This window comes from Amphibalanus amphitrite, unplaced genomic scaffold (genome assembly GCF_019059575.1).
Source record: "Amphibalanus amphitrite isolate SeventyFive unplaced genomic scaffold, NRLGWU_Aamphi_draft 000000F_arrow, whole genome shotgun sequence".
Classification (NCBI taxonomy): domain Eukaryota; kingdom Metazoa; phylum Arthropoda; class Thecostraca; order Balanomorpha; family Balanidae; genus Amphibalanus; species Amphibalanus amphitrite.
This window is the reverse complement of record NW_024881498.1, coordinates 621,853-643,389: the sequence shown is the minus strand read 5'-3', so window position 1 is coordinate 643,389 and position 21,537 is coordinate 621,853. Positions and strand designations below refer to the sequence as shown.

General features: G+C 51.5%; 1 protein-coding gene across 1 annotated transcript in view; it reads left to right on the top strand.

Annotated features, from left to right (window-relative positions):
• LOC122378628 (CUGBP Elav-like family member 3-A) overlaps positions 1-21,308 on the top strand; it is a 231,918-nt gene extending 210,610 nt beyond the window's left edge. Inside the window, exons 12-13 of the mRNA XM_043359921.1 lie at positions 7,105-7,276; positions 18,494-21,308. Coding sequence (XP_043215856.1) covers positions 7,105-7,232 — 128 coding nt within the window. The 3' untranslated portion in view covers positions 7,233-7,276; positions 18,494-21,308. The remainder of the gene's footprint in view (positions 1-7,104; positions 7,277-18,493) is intronic.
• Positions 21,309-21,537: the final 229 nt, after the last annotated feature.

The following is a 21,537-nucleotide window of genomic DNA, read 5'->3' as shown; positions in this document are numbered from 1 at the left end:
GTCAAGCCGCGTCGAATGATATATATTTTGTTCGGAAAAGGTCAAGTTTCATGTTGACCTCATGTGACCTCGAATGACCTCTGGTTGACCTTGACACATGAAAGGTCGTTTATGATGGATTTGTACCCGCTGATCACGAATCTGGCATCTATTTTCCTCTAAGCCTTCATTTAGAGCTTCCGGATGGCAAAATTGTTATTTATTATTACTAACTTGAATCAGTGAAATAGCCTCTAGCAGGGATACTCTTCTGTGACCTTGACCTTTGAGCAGCCTTGTATCGTAAGATGAACCACAAATAGGGAACTGATAAGCCTCAAAACATTTCAAAACATCTTGGAAGTTAGCACGCAAGATGTGCGAAAAAGTGCCAAGTTTGAGGTCAATTTTGAGCGTGACCTTGACATTGACCTTTGATTTGGAGCACATTTTCAGAATCCTCAGATTCTCTTCTTTCGTTTGACACCCAATTTTGCCGGTTTGATGCAGCCTGCCGTCCTCTAGAAGGCTTACTTTGAGATCACTACACATGTGCCGGTTTTGGCCTTTGACCTTGACCTCTGACCTTGAAAATTGACCTGAGGTCAAAAATTTTAGGTGCATTAGAATCGTCTCGTAAGGACCTTTCGTTTGGTATCGCTTTTGTTTCCGTAGCTCCCTTATTTACGGAGTTAGACAGGGGGGGGGGGCGAAAAACGCCCCCCCCGGGCTGCGGTGGTTGGGATTACCCCCCGGGCCCGGCCGGGTTAAGGTCATGTGTGCCAACTCCTAGCTCTCGAAGGCCGTCACTTGAGCAATGGCGAAAAAAACTCTAGGGCGGCAGGGAAACCCCCTCCACTCCCCTCAGCTGGCGATGGTCAAGCCCGCATTTCTTGTCCTCCGGTTAAAAAAACAAACAAACTAGAAGCATGCACTCTTGTTCTATTTTTTTTCACCAGACAGTATTACACCTTTTTACGCCCAATTTAGGCGGAAGTGCACACATTTCAGTAATAGTGCAGGTGGTTTCGACGGTTCGGCATAGTGCGTTCATGTATTGAATCGCGGCACGATATTCGACATTGTGCACCCTACTCAGTCATAGTGCAGTTAAAAGTGGCCTAGGTTCAGACATATTAGACCTAGTGCATATAATTCGTCAGGTTAATTCAATTTCGACATACGGCATGTGCTTACGGCAATGTTCAAATAAATCCGGCACGGTATAAATGAGCGATTTTGTAAACAAATCTCACCTTCTTACGCAACGTTAGCCCACAGCAAAGCTCTGGAGCTAATGATGAATGTGGGATGTCACCTGAACATGAAATGCGCTACACCTTTTTACGGCCAAATATGGAAATAGTGCACACAGTTCAGTAATAGTGCAACCGATTTCGACAGCTCGGCATGCTACTTCGGCCGAGTGCATGATATTCGGTAATAGTGCACACGTTTAAAAAAAAAGAGCAATCAATTTAGAAATAGTGCGTTCAAATTCAGTGAGCCGTAGGCTCAATTTCGTCATAGTGCACGGTTTCGTCATGTGGCTTGATAGTCGGCGTCCAGCAAAGCAATTTAGGCGATGTTCAAGTGAATTCGCTGCTGGATTGGGAAAATATTTTTGAAAGCCCCTCTCTGTCTGTCAAGAGTTGCGTGAATCTTGGTCAAAGAGCTGCTCAAATGCAGCTTCAGCTCTCAGGAATTAACTTATCATTAGTCTCGCTCTAAGAACTCGGTGACACGGTCAAGTGGCGGTCACGTGGCATTCAGGGCTTCTGAATCGGGTGCATAACTTCGTTGCTGGTTCAAAAAGATGAGAAATGCTATGGATTCTTGTTGTCGCCTTCCAGCATCGTGGCGAATTTGATTGAACAAAGCCGAAAAAATATTGCTCATGCCGAACTTTAAAGCACCCGACGAATTATGTGCACTATGTCTTATATGATTGAAGCTAGCTAAGGCAGCCAGATGAAACGTTAAATACCCTCTACCTTTTGCATCAAGAACAGTGCAGCTGGCTACTTGACTTTTTTGCGTTGCTGACTGCCTTCGAGTGTCATTGGAGGCTCAGGTAGCGTGAAATATCAAATAAAAATTGTTGTTACTTATTTATGCAATGCCGGTCCTACTGAACAGTGCCTAAATTACATGCGGCACCCCGAAATTGAAACGATCAAACGAATAATGTGCGCTATGTCTAATATATATGAACCTGGGTCACTTTAACCTGCACTACGACGAAATGGCTGCATTATGACGAATATCGTGCCGCGATTCAATATATGAATGTACTATGCCGTACTGTCGAAATCGCCTGCACTTGCTGAAATGTGTGCACTGCCACCTAAATTGGGCGTAAAAAGGTGTAGTGGCGTGCTGGCAGCGCCCGTGAAACAGGGTCCGGTCAGGAAACTCCGTCAGCCAATCGGGAGCCACATTGTCACGTGACCGCACAGGTCAGCGACCGTGCCGCCCCACAGCCGCCAGTGCCAGGCGGACAGCGGACGGAGGGCAGCGCGATGCCGCGGCGCAACGTTCGTGGCCGCTACAGGAGGCCCAGAGGAAGAGCGGTGGGCGATTATCAACGCGCATGTCGCCCGGGAGGACTACCAAGAGGTAGCTGCGAGACTGCACATCAAGCGGGGGACAGCGTGGTCAATCGTCGCGCACTACCTACGCACGAATCGGGTGACCCCCAGGCCACGAGGCGGGAGAACCAACGCGAAGTTGGACGACGAATCGAAGGACCTTCTCGTGATGCTGCTGGAGGACAATCCGCAGCTGACTCTAAAACGTTTAGCTGAACAGCTGCAAGAGATCTGGCCAGACAAGCCAGCAGTATCAACGACAACCGTCTCCCGAGCGCTTCACGGCGCTTGCATTACCGTCAAGAAAGTGATCCCCCAGCCTGCAGAGCGCAACTCGGACCGCATCAAGGCTGCTCGTCGAGACTTCTCAACCTGGATGATGACTACTGGGCTCGCGCGTCACAGAATTTACGTCGACGAGAGCGGCTTCAACATCCATCTTATGCGGACCAGGGGCCGAGCACTGGCGGGAGAACGGACCGTCCGCACTGTGTGCGGGTCACGGGGCAAGAACGTGTCCTTCATTACTGCCATTAGCAATCGGTGCCCAGATGGCATCATCTTCTACGAGATCTTCGACGGCGGTGTGAAGCAGGCCCATTTCGCGGACTTCATTCAGAGCCTCGGCGCCATCGTCGGGGAGGATGAAGAGGTGACCATCCTCTTCGACAACGCCCCGTCTCATCAAGGTGTTGAAGCCAGGGTGGACCTGCCTGACGGGCATCAGTTGAGAGCGCTGCCGGCCTACTCACCGTTTTTGAATCCGATCGAAAACGTCTTCAGCATCATGAAGTCGACGACGAAGCAGCACCTGGCGGCGAATCAGCAGCGCCTCGACGATCGATTGGCTGCCGTCCGCGCCGGGCTGACGCTGACCGAATGGCGCCGTCGGATCCTCCTGGACGGCATCGGCCTCGGCGTGCTGTCGGTCACTGGCGAGAAAGTGAAGGCCGAGTACGCCCTCTCCAACACGTTCCTGCCCTTGTGTGCAGCCGGTGCCAATATCACCGCGTGAAGCAGCTGATCTGAACCAAAAGCTGTGTCTCAGCTGTTATCGTTTTTCGTTATCGGACCGATTATGTCTGCATGAGTGTATTGTGCGATGCTGTGTTATCTCGTGCGCTTTGTTTCTTTTCGTATGACAACCTAAACGCGTGTTTCTGTAATAAAGAAATACAGATGATTATATCTTTTAAAAAAAACTGTCTTTACAATCTGCTGATGGTACTGGCTGGTTTCATTCGATGATCAACGAGTTTGAGAATCAGTGCCGGTGTGCATTGATAAGGATCAAATGCAGTTCCTGGGATATTAGAGTGATGGCGGAAGTGATCAGAGAGTTCACAAATACGCAACACCCGGTACGGACACGCTGCACACGAAAGCAGTTTGGGAAAGCCTTGATAATTACAAAATGATAGGCGAATAAGTCAAAATTACATTTCGTTAGCAGCTTGTTTGAACGGCATCATGGTACACTTGATGAACAGCAAGAGCGTTGTCAAAAATATTTTCTAGATGGGGCACCGAATTCACTTGAAGATTAACTAAATTGCTTTGCGGTACGCCGAATACCAATGCATATGCCGAGGCAATGCACTCTGGCGAAACTGAAATCGCAACTACTGAAAATGAACGCATTATCTTTTAAATTGCTTGCACTGTTTCGGAGCCGTGTGCACTATTACTGAATTTCATGCACTCGGCCGAAGTAGCGGTGCACTATGCCGAACTGTCGAAATGGTTGCACTATTACTGAACTGTGTGCACTATTTCTATATTTGGCTGTAGAAAGGTGTAGAAACGCATCCGACCAAGAAAACTAGACGAACCAGGCACCTGTATCTGGCACCACCGGCCGCAGACCTAATACACCTTTTTGCATTTGAATTCAACCATTCGCCATAACTGTTTGAGGAGCCATTTCGACAATCGGCATTGAGCACAACTATTCCGGCGTGGTCCGTTTCATTTCTGCCATTCAGCAAAACAGATTGAACACTGAAATGAGCGATCTGCAAAACAGTTTATCAGGTCGCCAGACTTCGGCATAGAGGGAGCCAGCTCGGCATATGACGAATAGTTTCGACCATTGACGATTCGTTCAATGTCGAGTTATAGAGGAAGATCGCCGCATAGCTTTGCACAATGGTGATTCTTTGTGACCAACCGATCATTTGTAGCGCCACCTATATGGCGAATGTGTACAAATGTTTTGCCCACTGGTCAAAAGCTAACGCAAAAAGGTGTAGTTCACCCAAGGGATTCACTGATTAAGGCCAAACAGATTTGAATGGACAACGGACTAATCGACTGAACAACAGAGACAACAGCCAACTTAACGAACAAATGACAGAACGGCAAACACGCATACAATCACCTATTCAGACAGATCACACTGACCAGCATGATGTCCACGATAAAACTTGGCTAGACATCAAACATGACCATTCAAAGAAGGTCGGGGAACAACGCCGATAGGGGAAAGGACTGACTACCAGCCAGTGGACAGAGTGGATCTGTCAGCTTCCAACCATTGCTTCGTCGTCGGCATCGTCGCTGCTCACTGTCACTGACGAGTGGCGATGCTCACAACCACTGGATCCAAATCTTCGAGAAGACCGTCTTTTCCGGTAGTCGTTTTCCAGCCGAGTGACATGTTGGCAGCATTTCTCCCAGAGTTGCGGAGTTATCTCCTCTGTGCATTGGGCTAGCGGTCTCTCCAGTGCCTCCAGCCTTCCGCCCTGGTTTCGTTGACGCATCATCTTCTTTAGCTGTGAAGTGAGCTCGATTGGATTCAATTCGCAGTGATAGGGAGGAAGGCGGAATAATCCGGTGGCCATGTTGCGTGGCAAGCTCGTCGGTCGACAACGTACTTCTTTGGAATGTTCAACGACCCCACCAGCTGGACGAGCTTCGGTTTGCGCAGGTCATCATCGTACTCTACATCACGCGCGTTCAACCAGTCCTGGATGTCTTGTTTTCGCCAAATGGTTGTTGGGACCCTGCAAACAGCCAGATGATTTCGGAATAGCAGTCCACGTTTAGCAGTCCACGAATAGCAGTCCATCATCACGTAACCTCCAGGCCAGGAACAGGCCCAGGTCGTCCCCTATCTCCCTGTGTGTCCAATATCACAGATGACGTCACACGAAGGGGCGGAATCGGGGGCGGAGCCTAGCGCAACGGCCGCCATATTTGAATTTGTTTTATAAGAATGCGCTCAATATTTTGGGCTTTAGTCAATTGTCATCGATAGTTTAATGAACGATTAGCTGTAATATAAGTGATTTCTTAAGAAAAAAAACATATTCTGCTTGAGATTTCGATTTAAGTCCGACCCGCGCCTAGATTCGAACGCACGATCTTTGAATCACAGTGCAGGCATACTAACCACTACACTACCGCGGCGGCGCAGCGGCCGGCGGAAGGGAGGCATGTTTTTTTAACGCATTTTTGGTAAAACTAATGGGTTTAGTGAAAAAACTGCTCTTAGATAATTTGAAGAAAAATGTCTCGTCTTTTCGATGATGCACCTAGTTTTGTACTGGGGCATTCCACGTCAAATCGAACAAAAATCGGCTGTTTTGCACCTTACCATCAGCGATTTCATTATAAATTTGTGAGCGAGTTCCTGTGTGGCCCCGGACATTACATTGATGTTTTTTTTTTTGCACATTCTGACCACAGGTCTTCTAAATATAGGGCATCAAATTTTTACAAAATGTTGCATCTTTATACCTATTTTTGAACGACCATAACTTTGGTTGTACTTGTTTGATTTGAATGAAATAAACCTTACTGTTTAGGTAATTTCTTAAGCATTTGTTTAGAATTGCACCTACTTAAATATATGACCTTGAAATTTGCTTAACTAAAAACAAAACTGGTTCAGTTTTACTGGTCGTCACGTTCTATCATTTTAACACAGCGAGAGTTTAGGGCTCACTTCAAAACCCGATTCACACCGTGCCCGAAAACAATCCTGCTTTGCAAGAAAAATTTCTAAGAGATGGGTCTATCCTCAATTGCTACAAAGGGAAAAGTGGACGACTAACGACACAAAGGACCCCCGAAAACATCGCCAAGGTGAAGTCCATAGTCAATGGGGACCCCAAGAAGTCCATCAGGAAAATCGCCCAAGAAGTTGGCACAAGCCACTCAACGGTGCGGAGAATAATGAGAAAGGACCTCGAACTGTTCCCATATAAAGTGACAGTGCATCACAAGCTGTCTGAGAACGACAAACATCAGAGAGTGGCCTTCGTAAAGTGGCTCAAGGACCAGACTGCCGCTAATCCTGGCTTCATGGATGGGGTATGGTTTAGCGATGAGGCCCACTTTCACATTACTGGACAGGTGAACACCCAGAACTGCCGTATATGGGCCTCAGTCCCTCGTACGTTTAACTTGTTAACCAGCGCATGACTGGGGTATTTTCCGCCCCACCAGCCTCATACCGCCACTGTGTGCGCTGACACGTCTGGCGGGGTGTGCGCTGACACGCGGTGATATGTGTCGCCGTCTCCCGCAGGGTTCGTGAGTTTCGATAACCCGGCGTCGGCACAGGCGGCCATACAAGCCATGAACGGCTTTCAGGTGGGCCTGAAGCGGCTCAAGGTGCAGCTGAAGCGACCCAAGGACGCTTCGCGGCCCTACTAGGAACCGGGAACCGGACGACAGAACTCGGCGACCAACTAGCACAGGTAGGAACCCGCGACGGCCCTGGGGTCGCTCGGCTGACTGCTTTGTCTTCACCGAGGCGGTCACATCCACACACTGACGCCGGTCACACACTGACACCGGTCACACACTGACACCGGTCAGTGGTCACATACTGACACCGGTCACACACTGACACCGGTCAGTGGTCACATACTGACACCGGTCACACACTGACACCGGTCATATACTGACACCGGTCACACACTGACACCGGTCATATACTGACACCGGTCACACATTGACACCGGTCAGTGGTCAGTGGTCACATGCTGACACCGGTCACATGGGTCACACATCCACGCTGGCATTGGTCACACACTGACATGGCGCGGTTTAACCCTCTCGGGCTCGAAGGGAGAGTGACAGTGTGTGTCCTTCCTGAAAACATTTGCGATAGCCCCCCCCCCCCCTAAGTTTCTTTTCGCGATAGCTCAGAGCACGGTTGCGATGGAGAGCTGAAACTTGGCTTGTGCTAACCTTTGATTCAAGCCGGGCAACCGCATTTTCAAGTCAGGTCACTGAACTATGACGTCATATGTAAACCTCTTATCGGTCCTATAATGTTGCAACTTCGCAACACCCTTAGTGCCAGAGGAGCTGCTACAGGGAGATGATACTTACAAAGCTTAGAAGTATCCTCGAGTTCTCACAACTTGTACAGGGTGTCCCATAAGTTCCTTCTCGCCTATATTTTTTCTTTTAGAGGCTCTCTTATTTAAAGCCACGCTAATTTATTTTGTAACTGTGCTTTTGTGGTTGCCATGGCAACTGTGAATATGCTCCACGGTAACTAATTCGTCTAGACAAAATATTTTTTGCTAGAGAGTTCACTTCCTGAGGAGACGGCTTACGCCGCAAGGTCTCCGATACGGGTACGTCTCGGTGTTTAGCCCGCACGTGGGCCATTCGCTACAGTTGAGGGTGATTGAGGCCATCCAGTCTGTAGCTAATGTCTGTCGCTAAATGGACGCACAGTCAGCAAGTTACGCCGATTATTTGTCGGGAGTCAAGCGCTGCAAGTTCCTCTTTTTTTGTCAGCTCTCAGGAGTGAGCCATGTGGCCAAAACTGTGTGGCGCCAAAGTGGCCGTCAAAAAGGTCCTAGCGTTAGAAAGTTGGTAAGCAGGCTTTTCAGGATGGATTACCAGCTGTCTAAGAGTATTATTTCGGGGTACATAACTCACGGTCACTTGTGCTTTAACTTAACGGAGGACGCAAAACGGTCGAAAATGTCTTAACCCTCGCATGTGTAGGGGGGTCGGATGGACCCCCCCATGGTTTTTCGCGAATAACTCGCGTAAAAAGCGGCCGATCGCGACGAAACTTTCAGTACCCTCGCATTGATCAATTTTACACCTACCCTGAAAATTTCATGACCCTGACCCAAATGACCTTTGACCTGTGACCTCTTTGTAATGGGTTCGATATTGACTTGCATCCCCGTAGTAAGATGCATGTGAGAAAATAGGCCGCGTGATGTTAAAGAAAATGAATGCGGCTGGTGATCTCGTGGAAAATGGAGTTTGACATTCTGGAATATATAACGATCGTGTGAAAAGCATTTTACATGACTATGATAATTTAACGAACGATTAAGCATAAATACCGACTCGAGACGAACCCACTTCAGTGGTGGCAGCGGTGGGATACTCTCTCAAGATGTCTGAGCTTCCGACGATTCCACCGTTCAGCTTTGGGACTGTCCAGCAGTGGAAAAACTGGCTGGAAGACTACTGCGTATATGGACGCCTGAAGAAATGGAATGCCGAGAAACTTGTAACGAATTTACGCTTCTTCGTATCTGGTGAGGTGAAGGATTGTGTGCGCCAAGCCGCCGCCATCTCCGCGCCCGTCACACTCGAATCCGTTTCCGATGACGTCGTGAAACTGTTAGGAGGGACACCGGACCCTCTGGTAGCGACACGCCAGCTCGAGGCTGTGTGCTACAATGGTAATGTGGGACGTACTCTGTTAGCCCTCGGGGAGCTGATCCCGCTGGCTTACCCCACCATCACCGACAAGGTGCACAAGGACCAGATGACCTGGATTCACCTCCAGCGGCTTCTCCCCGCTGTGTACCAGCGTGACCTCATCAAGGACGGTGCTGACAATCTGGAGAAAGCTGTGGAACGCATCCGAGCCTTCGAACGAGCCGACCTGTCGGTGAGGCCAGAGCCGCTCGGGGTGCATCGAGCCCAGAGCAGCACCGCCGACACATCTGCACGACAGGAAACCGCAAGCCCGTCTGTCACCTGCTACGTCTGTGGTCTGACGGGTCACACACGCAACGTCTGCTCATTCCGCAGCGATATTTGCGGCCGGTGTGAGAAGCGAGGCCATCTCAGCACGGTTTGCCGAGGACCGGCCCTGCAACCCCGTGTCCGCGGCCGTCTTCGTGGGCGCTTGGGAAACGGCCGTCAGTCTGTCCCGAGGGGCCCGAGGCAGACTGCAACCAGATCAGCGACCGTGGCCCCTCTGTCATGGCCCGATGTCGGCGACAGGACGCCAATGTCGATGCAGCAGCAGCTTCAGCAGCAGCAGCGGCTGCTGCAGCCGTCACCGCCGCAGTGGATGCCGCCTCCGCCGCAACTCGCACCGCCGCCGCGGCCAGAGCCGCTGCCGACTCAGCAGCCGCAGCCGCCGCCGCCGCCGCAACAGCAGCAGTAAGGCACACCACGACAGCAGCTCCGGAGGCGAAAACACCGTTACCAGGTCGGTACATTCACATATCCGTCAATGGTCGAGATTGTCTCTCCTTGTGCGATACCGGTGCCGATAATACCGTAATTCGACGAGAGCTGTTGGCCGATGACGCTCATCTTTTGCCCCCGGAACGACCAGTGAAGCTGGCTAATAATGAACTCTGCCCCGGGATAATCGGCCGTGCATATGTGGACATTCAGCTGGGATTGTTTACACAACGCACATGTGTGTATGTGGCCACGACCCTGTGCGAGCCCTGTCTGCTCGGTGCAGATATCCTGACAGCTTCTCGGGCCGTTATAGACGTTTATAACGGGACAATGACCGTACAGGGGCAGACGGTACCTATGGTGGCTCGACCACGATCCGGGGACCAGGGACATCTCCAGTGGCGGCGAACAGGGGCTGTGATAATTGGTCGCACGATTGTGGTGCCGGCCAGCAGCGAGATGATTTTGTCCGCTAACGTATCTGTACAAAAATGCGACCGAGTTACCGAGCCTACTCACACACTGTCCTGTAAAGGTGAGTGTGACAGTGAGCGGGGGCTGACCGGTATGGTGGAGCGTGCCGCAGAATTCGCGGACACAACGGATCTGTGTGTGGCACGTTTAGCCGTCACCGTGAAACAGAATACTGTACCCGTCAGGCTCAGCAATCTGTCAGACAAACCCGTCACGCTGTACAAGGGAACAAAAATCGCAGATTTTGAGTCACTGGACGAGAGCGAGTTCTGTGATGGGGCAGTCGCCGAATCAGAGTTTCGTCCGGACCAAGCTGTGGCACACCTGGAGGAGCCATCAAAGTCAGAGTTCTCGGCCCTGCTCACAAAGTACCGGGAGGTCTTCACCGGACTGGGACGCACCCATGTCGCCGAACACAAAATTCCGACCGGAGACCACCCACCCGTTTTTCAGGGTCCTCGACCTGTACCAGGTCATCTAGCTGGGGAGGTCAAATCACAGCTCGACGATTTGGTGGCTAAAGGGGTGCTGGAGCCAGTATCTGAGTCCGAGTGGGCTTCTCCGCTGGTTCTGGTTAAACGCGCGAATGGGGGTCAAATCCGAATTTGTGGAGACTTCCGACGATTGAACAGCATTACAACCCCCTCTGTCCAGGTTATACCCCGTATGGACACGTGTCTACAGAGACTCGCCGGCGCAGTATACTTTACATCACTGGATTTGAAAAGTGCCTATCACCAGCTTCCAGTGGCTGATCAGGACAGAGCTAAAACCACTATCGCGACGGAGTTTGGCCTTTTTCGGTATACCACAGCTCCGTACGGAATTCAGGGCATTCCACATTCCTTCAATCGGGCGCTCAGGCTAGTGCTGTCTGATGTACCTCCGGAGACGGCCATTCAGTATTTTGATGACGTCATGATTGTGGCAAAATCCTTGGATGAGATGCACACCAATTTGGAAGCGGTCCTCGCAGCACTGCAGAGGTCCGGCCTGACGGTGTCGCTGAAGAAGCTACAGCTGTGCCAGAAAGAGGTCAGTTTTCTGGGTTTCAGGGTCAGTGCGGCTGGAGTGCAATGTGATCCTGAGAAGATCAGGGACATTCAGCAGTGGCCCGCTCCGACCAATCCTAAACAGGTCAGAGTGTTTCTGGGCTTGTGCGGCTACTTGCGTCGTCACATCTGTGGATACGCAGCACTGGCTAAGCCACTGACGAAACTGACAGAGAAACACCGCCGCTTTAGCTGGGGACCAGAGGAGCAGGCGGCGTTTGATCGGCTGAAAGCAGCGCTGGTGTCTCCTCCAGTCCTCGCACTGCCGGTGTTCAGTGACGAGTCGCCCCCATTCACCCTCGATGTGGATGCCAGCGGGTCTGCCCTCGGAGGATGCCTGATGCAGGGTGACAGAGTGATTGCCTATGCCAGCCGTGCTCTGACGAAAGCTGAGCGGCAATATAGCGTCACTAAACGCGAGCTACTGGCCGTAGTCTGGGCAACCAGCCACTTCCGCCAATACCTTCTCGGCCGTCGGTTCCTTTTGCGAACTGACCATTCCGCCTTACAATGGCTGTTCAACATGAAGGACCCCACGGGACAGCTGGCTCGCTGGGTGCTGCAGCTGTCAGAGATGGAGTTCGATATCGTGCACCGCCGTGGCGCTCTGCACAATGACGCCGACGCGCTGTCGCGGTATCCGCACACAGCGGCCGATCCAGAGCAGCGCTATCGGTGGGTCTGTGTCCCGGTCGCAGATGACCAACTGAATGACGACACACTTGAATCTGCGGCTACAGCGCAAGCTGGCAGCGACGACAGTCATTCCCAGGTGCGGGAGGTGCCAGCCCCGGTTCCCACAGCGGCTGCTGTGTCCACGGCAGGCACAAGTGCCAGTGTGACCCCTGTCACCATGTCCGAATTCCAGAGAGAACAAGACCGAGATGAGGGCATTCGAGAGATGCTGGTGTGGAAAAAACGAAAGCAAAAGCCGAGGACCGGCCAGCTGCGCTCGCCGCAAGCTGTTCAGCTTCTGAGATAGTGGAAGCGTCTGGTAGTTAAAGGTCCGGTTCTCTACAGGCGGGTGCAGCCTCTCAGAGACGCGCCTTTGTGCTTGCAGATCGTCGTGCCGCAGCATTTACGACACGATCTGATGGAGTCCCAGCACAGCGGTCTCGGGGGTGGACACCAGGGAGCCGCGAAGCTGGAAAGCGCGCTCCGTCGCCAGTTCTTTTGGCCCGGCATGCAAGCTGACGTGAAGACGTTCTGTCAGCAGTGTGTCATCTGTGCGCGCCGAAAGGACCCTCCGCACCCACCGAAGGCTCCGCTCGGGTCTCTGCAGGCGGCAGAGTTCTTCGACCGGCTGGATATTGACATAATCTCAGGATTGCCTACCAGTGAACCACATGGGTACAAATACGTCCTGACGTGCATCGATGCCTTCACACGTTTTGTTTGGGCGTTTCCACTGAAAACGCAGGAGGCGTCAGAGATAGTCGAAGTGCTGATGGATCGGGTCGTGGGATCTTTTGGTGTGCCCAAAACAATCCATTCTGATCAGGGTAAGAACCTGGTAGGAAATGTCACAAAAATGTTCTATGAACGACTGGGCATAACACAAAGCACCACGACGGCCTACCATCCTCAAGGAAACGGCTACTGTGAGCGCAGCCATCGATTTCTGATGGATACGGTGGCTAAGCTGACCGCAGAGGAACAACGGCAGTGGCCTCGCTTCCTCAGCGCCGCGGTGCTGGCTTTCAACGCCAATACCAACGCTGCCACTGGCCTATCGCCGTACGAGTGTGTGTTTGGCCGACCTGCGCCACTGCCAACCGCACTGCGTTATCGCGCCGTCATTGATGGTGGTGGCGACTCGCAAGGCCAGCGAGTACCCCGAGACACTCTGGAGTATGTGATGGGTCTACAGCGTACCCTCACGCGCACAGATCAGCAGCTGCACGCAGCTAGCGTTGCCGCGCACGATAAAAATAAGATCAAACACGACGCTCGCCTCGTCGAGCATACGTACGCCCCGGGTGACCTCGTATGGCTGCGTCAGAATTCAGTTAAGGCAGGAGAAGCGAGAAAGCTCTCTTCCCGATGGACCGGACCGTACAGAGTGGTGGAAAAACGACGGAACTGGACGTACAGGATAGTGCGTGAGGAGGGCGTGACGCAAATGACGGTGCACCATAATCGACTTAAGCCGTGCCATGCGCGCCGTCCAGAGCATCCCCACGGGGCTACCCCGGTTTACCCAACCCGGGTGTTTTGCCGCAGTCAGCCTCCGGTTACTCAGCGACAGGATCCAGCACCCCAGTGTCACCTCAGAGGGAACGGCCGTGCCTTGACTGGCGACCAGACCGTGAACGATCCCGCGTCCCACGAGGGACCTACTAGCGAGCACGGCCGACATAAACCCATCCCGGCAGCAGACAATTGGGAGGCCAACTCCAGGGGTGTCACATCTGTCACGAACTCGGTCAGGCCGCTTGATTCGGCAACCAGACAGGCTTTAGTGGCCACTTGTGCCTGTCATACGCCGCACAGACAAGTGATGGCCCTATACCACGTTAGTTTGCCTCTGTTTGTGTACGAGTATGCTATGTGTGTTCTGTGTATGCCATTTTTCTTGTCTCAAGCCATTTTTGTTTCCGGGACGGAAACTTTTGTCCGTGGGGGATAATGTAATGGGTTCGATATTGACTTGCATCCCCGTAGTAAGATGCATGTGAGAAAATAGGCCGCGTGATGTTAAAGAAAATGAATGCGGCTGGTGATCTCGTGGAAAATGGAGTTTGACATTCTGGAATATATAACGATCGTGTGAAAAGCATTTTACATGACTATGATAATTTAACGAACGATTAAGCATAAATACCGACTCGAGACGAACCCACTTCATCTTTCCCGAGACCATGTTTGGCCGGAATCGCGATTTTGCGTATGTCGGCTCGCATTAGCCGCGCGTTTGCAAGCTTTTCGTGGTTTCAAACGTTCAAACATGTGATCTGATGTTGCTCCCATACATTAGGGTGGGTGTCAAGGTCACCTGAAGGTCAGGTCAGGTCATTGACCTTTGGTGACCTCGGGTGACCTCGGTTCACTTTTTCGAGTTTTACATGTTTCTAGGCTAGTTTTTGGAGCTGAATTCGAATTTAGCAACCATTTGAACATTTACGAAGTAGTTTTGGTGCCTTCGTAACATGTTACGAAGCTGTCAGAGGCAGTTGACACGTACTACGAATACCCGTCCCGACGCCTACTGGTTGACCTGACCTGACCTGACCCGACCTGGTCTAAATGCTTAAAAACATCATCTGTGATCAAAACTAACACAATATTCGTGATCAGCACCCCGAAAAAACCCTTAGCAGCCACACTTTACGACTTTCTAACAGGTCCCGATTTTCCCGACTTCGGGTCATTGACCTGACCTGGAAGGTCAACCAATGACCTAGGACCTTAAAATCGGGTATCATCGGCTTCCTCTCGTCACGGGAAACACGCTCGTTTTTTCCGCGAAGCTCTAGCTCGATCAGGGGCCAAACGGCAAGGGGGGGGGGTCGAACCGACCCCCCCCCCTACACATTAGAAGCTGGCAAACGCCGCACACATGCGAGGGTTAAAATGGCCTAACATTTGTTTCGTTATGCCTGAGGCTAAAAAACTGGCGGGCCGATGACATCAATGTGGTTATCTGGACTACCTAGTCCGTGTTCGAGATAAAACACCCGTCCAAACCCCAAAACGGTCCCATGTGGGCGACGGAAAGGGCCTTCGTGTCATCCCGCTTTATTCCTATGCAAAAGGCCAGGGTCACGGTAATGTGGGGTAATATGCGTCCAGACGCTGAGCAGGTTGCGATTGATTTTCCAGAAACTAGTGGTGTCAATTTCAGAAAACGTATGTCCAAAGACGGTCCAATGTCCAATGCTTACGTCGACCGTCCGTCCAAAAATGTCCAAGCCAGCCATTTGTCCAAAGATATCCGACACCTACGCAATAGTTTACACTCAACACTGTTACTTAATTTGCTTTTCATGTACCGTTACAAGCTCAAAAGTCTTAATCATATCGAAAGCTGAGCTTTCTAATAGCCAATCAATGTTAAACACGACTACTTTTGAAAAATGTTGAGGTGTAGCAAGCAATTGTCCAAAGTTGTCCAAAGCCTGCTGCCATTGTCCAACCGAATTCCAAATTGGACATTGGACAAAATCGGAATTCCGAAGATTCAAGTTCCGATTGACACCACTACCAGAAACACTGTTGGGACGCAAAATGCTTCTCCAAGAATATCTAGGAGGAGTTTCAGCCTTTTAGCTTAACTCGAACCGCAAGTATGAACATATTTTTTTTAGGAAAAAATGGCATCCGGGAGGTCGTAGGCCCATCTTCAAGCAAGACAGTGCATCAGTGCAGAGGTCAAGCAAAGCTTAAAAGCAGTGTCAGGAGACTGTGATAGGCGTCTGTGGCAAGATTACATCCCAGGCAACTCATCGGATCCAAATTTCATAAAAATGTGTTGGAAATATTGAAATCGAGGCTCGTCGAAGCGAAGCACTGTTCCAGCCTCGAGGAGCTCACGGCGCATGTCAAGTCAGTCTGGGCTAACTTTAAGCCTGCTATGCTGCCAAACATGCCGGTTGGCATGCCGCAGCATGTATTCATGTGTTTGCCTATGATATGGGGAGCACATTGAGGGGTCATAAACATATCAAAACGCAATGCACTCTGTTTTATATGCAAATATAAGGTGAGAATGAACTTATGGGACACCCTGTATATCTCGGATTTTTCCTAAAGGTCGCATGAGGTCAGGTCGTTCACTTAACCTTACCAATAGGGGAGATCCGTGTAAGACGCCCAGGATCGGTAAGAGCCAAGAGGTCCCAGCGTTTTTTTTTTTTTACCAAACCAATGATGCTATTTATTTTTAATGTTCTCGAAAGGCAGAAACCCTTTTTAAACAAGTTACGAAACCTGCAGGAGCAGGGCGTCGTGGCCACTTTTGGCAAGCCTGTTTCTCATTTTGCCCCTTTTCTTGCTACATAATGGCCGTTTTCACGACGGAACTGATATGTCTTCAAGCTTTGCTTTTAGACAGAGAAGCTGTGGTTCGTTTTGGATGTCTACAAAAATATCGTCAATGTATCGGCAGTAAGTGAACGGCTTCACATCCATCCCTTCTATCGCCAGTGACTCGATACGTGCCTTGTAGTAGGCTTCAGCGAACAGCACGCCGAGCGGCGAGCCCATTGCCACCCCATCTACTTGACGGTACAATTGACCCTCGGGACATCGGAAGGGATCTTTAGTACAGATCTGTGGAAGTGTCTTGAGTGCCTTTTTGGGGATTCGTGGAGCTGGGATGGAGTCATTGTCGTACACAAATCGAAGAATAATGACAATGGTCTCATCGACAGAGACATTTGTGAACAGAGATGAAGCATCGAGGGAGGCCAAAATGCCTTTCCTTTCTCTGACTTTTAACACCTCAAGGAACTCATCAGAAGACTTGAGTGAAAAAGGTTTTGGGAATGTAAGGTGATATGTTTGTTTTGTTTTGTTGGGTTAGGCCCTTTCGGTCCAATGAGACCATTTCAGAGCCAGAGCCATCAGGATGATAGAATATAGGGGGAGACATTGGTCTGGGCAGGCACCCTAGTGAGTCGCCGGGGCTGAGCCCGTCCAGAGGACAGGCCACCCAGCCCCAAGGCACTCTGCACCCGGCTACGGGGTGCGCTCCCTCGGGAGCAGCGGTGCCGCTCCAAGGGAGCAGCCCGCATGAGATAAAGTTGCCTGTCCAGCCCGGAGGGGGGTTGCGGCGTGGAGGAGAAGGATTTCAGTATCCTGAGGATAGAAGCACGGAACGGTGAAGGTGATATGAGAGAGTTGAGCTGCTTAGCAGTTTCATACGCTGGAGTGGGAATCTCCGAATGTAAAACGAATGTTTTGCATATTACTTTTATACTTAGTTGTGTCTATGTCTGATGATGTTTGAAGACCCAATGAAACGTTACCCAATATAGGCACATTGTTAAACAATCTCTCTAATGATGGCAAACAGCTCGCCCGAAGAATCGAGAACTTGAATAAGAAAGAAATAAATGCCAGATATGCTGTCATATTTAATGAAACATGTCTTAAACAAAACCTGCTCCCAACATATACACATATATGTATAGTTTTGATTCGAGTTAAACTGTTATTTATATACTTTGAAAATGTCACCTTGTTGACCTGACCTGACTGATTTAGCAGAACGTTACGTAAAGACGCCCCAATGGGCGGCTAACCTACATCATTGTATTTAGATTGTAAAATTGACCATAAAACAGTTATCATAGAACCCAAGTATCATATTGTAGGGGTTCATATTATAATCCTTAGTGACCTGGCCTGGACTCATTTCCTACCTCATTTAGCAACATATGTATTAGAAAGATAAACAATGTTTTATCGATGATTTTCGATAGCAAGCCTTTTGCTCGATGTTACAACCTATATATTTCTTAGAAGGTCTAAACACTAATAAGAATATGCCGACTCTCCACCCGCACCCCCACCCCCTCTACGGGAGGCAGGGTCCACCCGTAGAGTACCTTTGCGGACCTCCGACTCGTGTTGCGTGCTTCCTGGGTGGCCAATTTGTTGATACAGGTGTGTTACGCTGCTGTCTATGTTTCCAGTTACATAGATAGTTACATAGTTTTCCAGTCAGTGACGGTGAGGCATGGCTCACGATTGAAACACCTTCCTTCGTCAGCGACTGACGAACCGTTGGTGTCGGCCGTGGCTGTGGGCAGACCACTGATCGCGCTCGGCCGCTCCCAGGCATTGGTCGGAAATGTACAGTAGTTCGCGGTCTATTTCCAGCACAAGGGCAGCCTGGGATCGTGTTCACTGGCGGGCGCCAGACGGCGTCTGACGAGCGCGGCCGAGCGGCTCACACAGCCGGCTGCAGAGGCGGCCCGCCGAGACGCTGCGTGGTGCGCCGGCGCCGATCTGAGTCCCGCCCCCGCTCTGTTGCAGGCGTCCCGATGGTGTCGGAGCGGCGCGCGGCTCAGCCACCACTGCGCCCTGCTCGGCAGTGGCCGAGCCGGCAGCCACCCACCGACCCGTGCCCGCCGTGACCGCCGACCGCCGACTGGCGCAACTGGGCGTGCGAGGCTGGTCACACCATCGGCGGCCGGTGCAGCCAGAAACTATTTATTTAGTATTTATTGTAGGTGCTGGCAGTAGCGGGGAGCACGACTCTGCGGTCTCGCCACCGGATACTGATACCCGGGTCGACTCGAAGGCTCCTGCGGTGATGCAGCGCAAGGCCGGCTGCCGGCGGCGCTGGCCGGGAGCCGGGATCCGGGATCCGGGAGGCGCGCGCTGGCCGGGAGCCGGGAGCCGGGAGGCGCGGCCCTGCTGCGCGCTGTGCTGTGGCGCCGGCGCATGCAGTGCAGCGCAACACGGATGGGAGGACGTGCTTACCACGACTGGTACTTTGCAGCTGACAGCGATTTTACTTCTTAGGAGATGAACCGAGCTTATCTTTCCCAGACTATGTACAATGATGTTTGCGAGGTCAGCTGCGCTCTCAGCATACCGGGTAGTCAAGCATTTTTTACATCGTAAGTCTATGTTCATTCTTCTAAATGCAACATAGGAGTAGCTTTATTTGAAGTTGTGGGCCATATTTACGATTGTGCAAATTATTGTTAACGTTTCTGCTATGTATTTGGTTTTCGTTTTTGTACTTCATCGTATATGTCGATCTCTGTGATCCAGTGGAGGTAAAGTCTAGTCATGAAGCGCTTATTTTCCACCTATAGTTCGTTTTCTTTCAAGTTCGACCCTCACTGAAAACATCTTTTAGAACACAGTACAAGAATTGCTAGCTGAATTACTGAGAAAACTGATTAGCACACATTACATCGGAGATATGAAATAACACTTTCAAAATAAATAGTAAACGCCGATGATGTACTGTTATGTTACACGCCGTGCGATTCGTTAATTAGTTTAGTTATTATTCCTTACAAGTCCTCTGTCCTTCTGGGGTTGTAAATATGGCCTTGCTAGTCTGTGATAAAAGCCAGTTAGAAATAATTTTGTTTCAGTTGATTGTCAGCGAAATAAATGTGCGCAAACCAGCTTTCTCAGTAATTCAGCTACCGATTCTCGTGCTGTGTTCAAACTGAGACGGTTACAGTAAGGGTCAACTAAGAAAAACGAACTATAGCAGTGCTCTGTTTTTCACACATGTGCAATTTCCACAAGTCAGAACTTCAGCGTAGTACTTACATGCTGCTTATTTAATATTTACAGAGCAATGACTCGTTTTCGCCGCAGTGTCTTGCACTCGATACGTTTCTTGTGGGATGGCCGCGCAATGTACTGAATCCCGAATTGCCCTGCGGCCGGGCGGCGGCGGGGCGGGGCAGCCGCCGCCCGGCGCGGGCCAGTGCCAACCGACAGCGCACGCACGGGGCCCCGCTGACTCGGCCCGAGAGACGCGCAGCTCGGGGCGGCCAGCTGACTAGTGCGGTTCGTACTTGTTTGTTACAAGCGTTTATCACCATGAGGTTGCCTCGTCCGGCCGGGACTGTTGCGCGTTACAATTGTAGTGTTGCGTTGTTATGGAAGGTGGCGTGTGCGCAGGAGCCGGCCGGCCGGCGGACCAGAGACCATTCGCCGGCGGACCAGAGACCATTCGCCGGCGGACCAGTGTGGTCTGCGCCGGTCCGGTCCGCCACCCATCGGCCCGACGGCACGGAACGGAAGCGGCACTAAGCGCTGCGTGTGACCTGTACAGAGCTGACGAGTAGCTACTGATGGCTGGTTATGTACTCTGCAGTGCGGGCGCGCTGGCATGGTGCCGTTGCCGAGTCGAGAGACCTTGTACTCCCTGTGTTTGGTAGGCTCACGGGACCAACATATTCTCAATGCGTTCCTGTTCTGTATGTACATGCCTGCCCGTGCGATAGGGCTCTCCAGAGCCGCCTAGCCTGGCGCGGCGCCGGCCCGGTCGCGCGGCTCCCCCGGCCGAGCGCTCAGTGGCGGCCTTCGCTGCAGCGCCACAGGCGAGAGCTGGATTGTCGCAACTGCAAGCATATCATGGGTCGGTAGGACACAAGACAGCGGCTGCGGTCCTGCGGCCCAGCGCGCAGTCTAGCCCTCGCCAGTGCCCAGCGGAACACCAGTGGAACGTAGGACGGACTGTCGAAACCAGGTAGAGGACCAGGGGTCGGCTTGACAGTATTAGAGGCGAGCCCAGTCACCTTAGTCGCGGCGGTATTGGAAGTGGGCGGCGCTGAGGATTGTGGATGTCGGTGGCGTGGCGAGTGGTGGTGGTCAGATGGGAGGAGTCGGTCGGCCGAGGATGGTGGATGTCGGTGGGCGTGGCGAGTGGTGGTCAGATTGTGGATGTCGGTGGCGTGGCGAGTGGTGGTCAGATGGGAGGAGGCGGCCGACTCAGACACACGCGGCACGCCGACAGCCGGCCGATCGGGCCACTCGACCAGCCGGCGGCGCCGCGGCACGGCCTCGGACGCACGCCTCTGATGAGACACGCCCGCGTGAAGGACTAGCGTAAATCGGAGCACTCAACTACCATACATGCATGGCGGCGGGAGCATGCGCGCGCCGCGGCTGGGCCGACGGACGTCAGTGCGCATCCTGCTCTAGGTCAGCGGAAGGCTGGGCGTGCCGCCGCGACCAAGGAGCCGGGTATGGACAGGGCAGCTGACGACAGAGGCGTGCCAATCGACGGCCGGTCGGCGGGGAAATGCCCAGCTTGCATATTGTATAAGACATTCTTTGTAACAAAATAAATTTAGCAGGTACATAGACCAGAGGGTGGAGTTTGAAAGATGAGACTGTCCCCGTCCCCGAATACCAGCACGAGAGCAATGATTTCCATTCATCTAACGATTCTCTATTACTTGGGGTTATTCCACGATAGATCGTACCAGGCCCGTCACCCTCATCCCTCAGATTTGAATGAAAATTGGTACCTAATCATAGGCTCCAAAAACACCTGCCAAAATATCAGACTTCTCAGATGAAAACTTTTTGAGTTATAT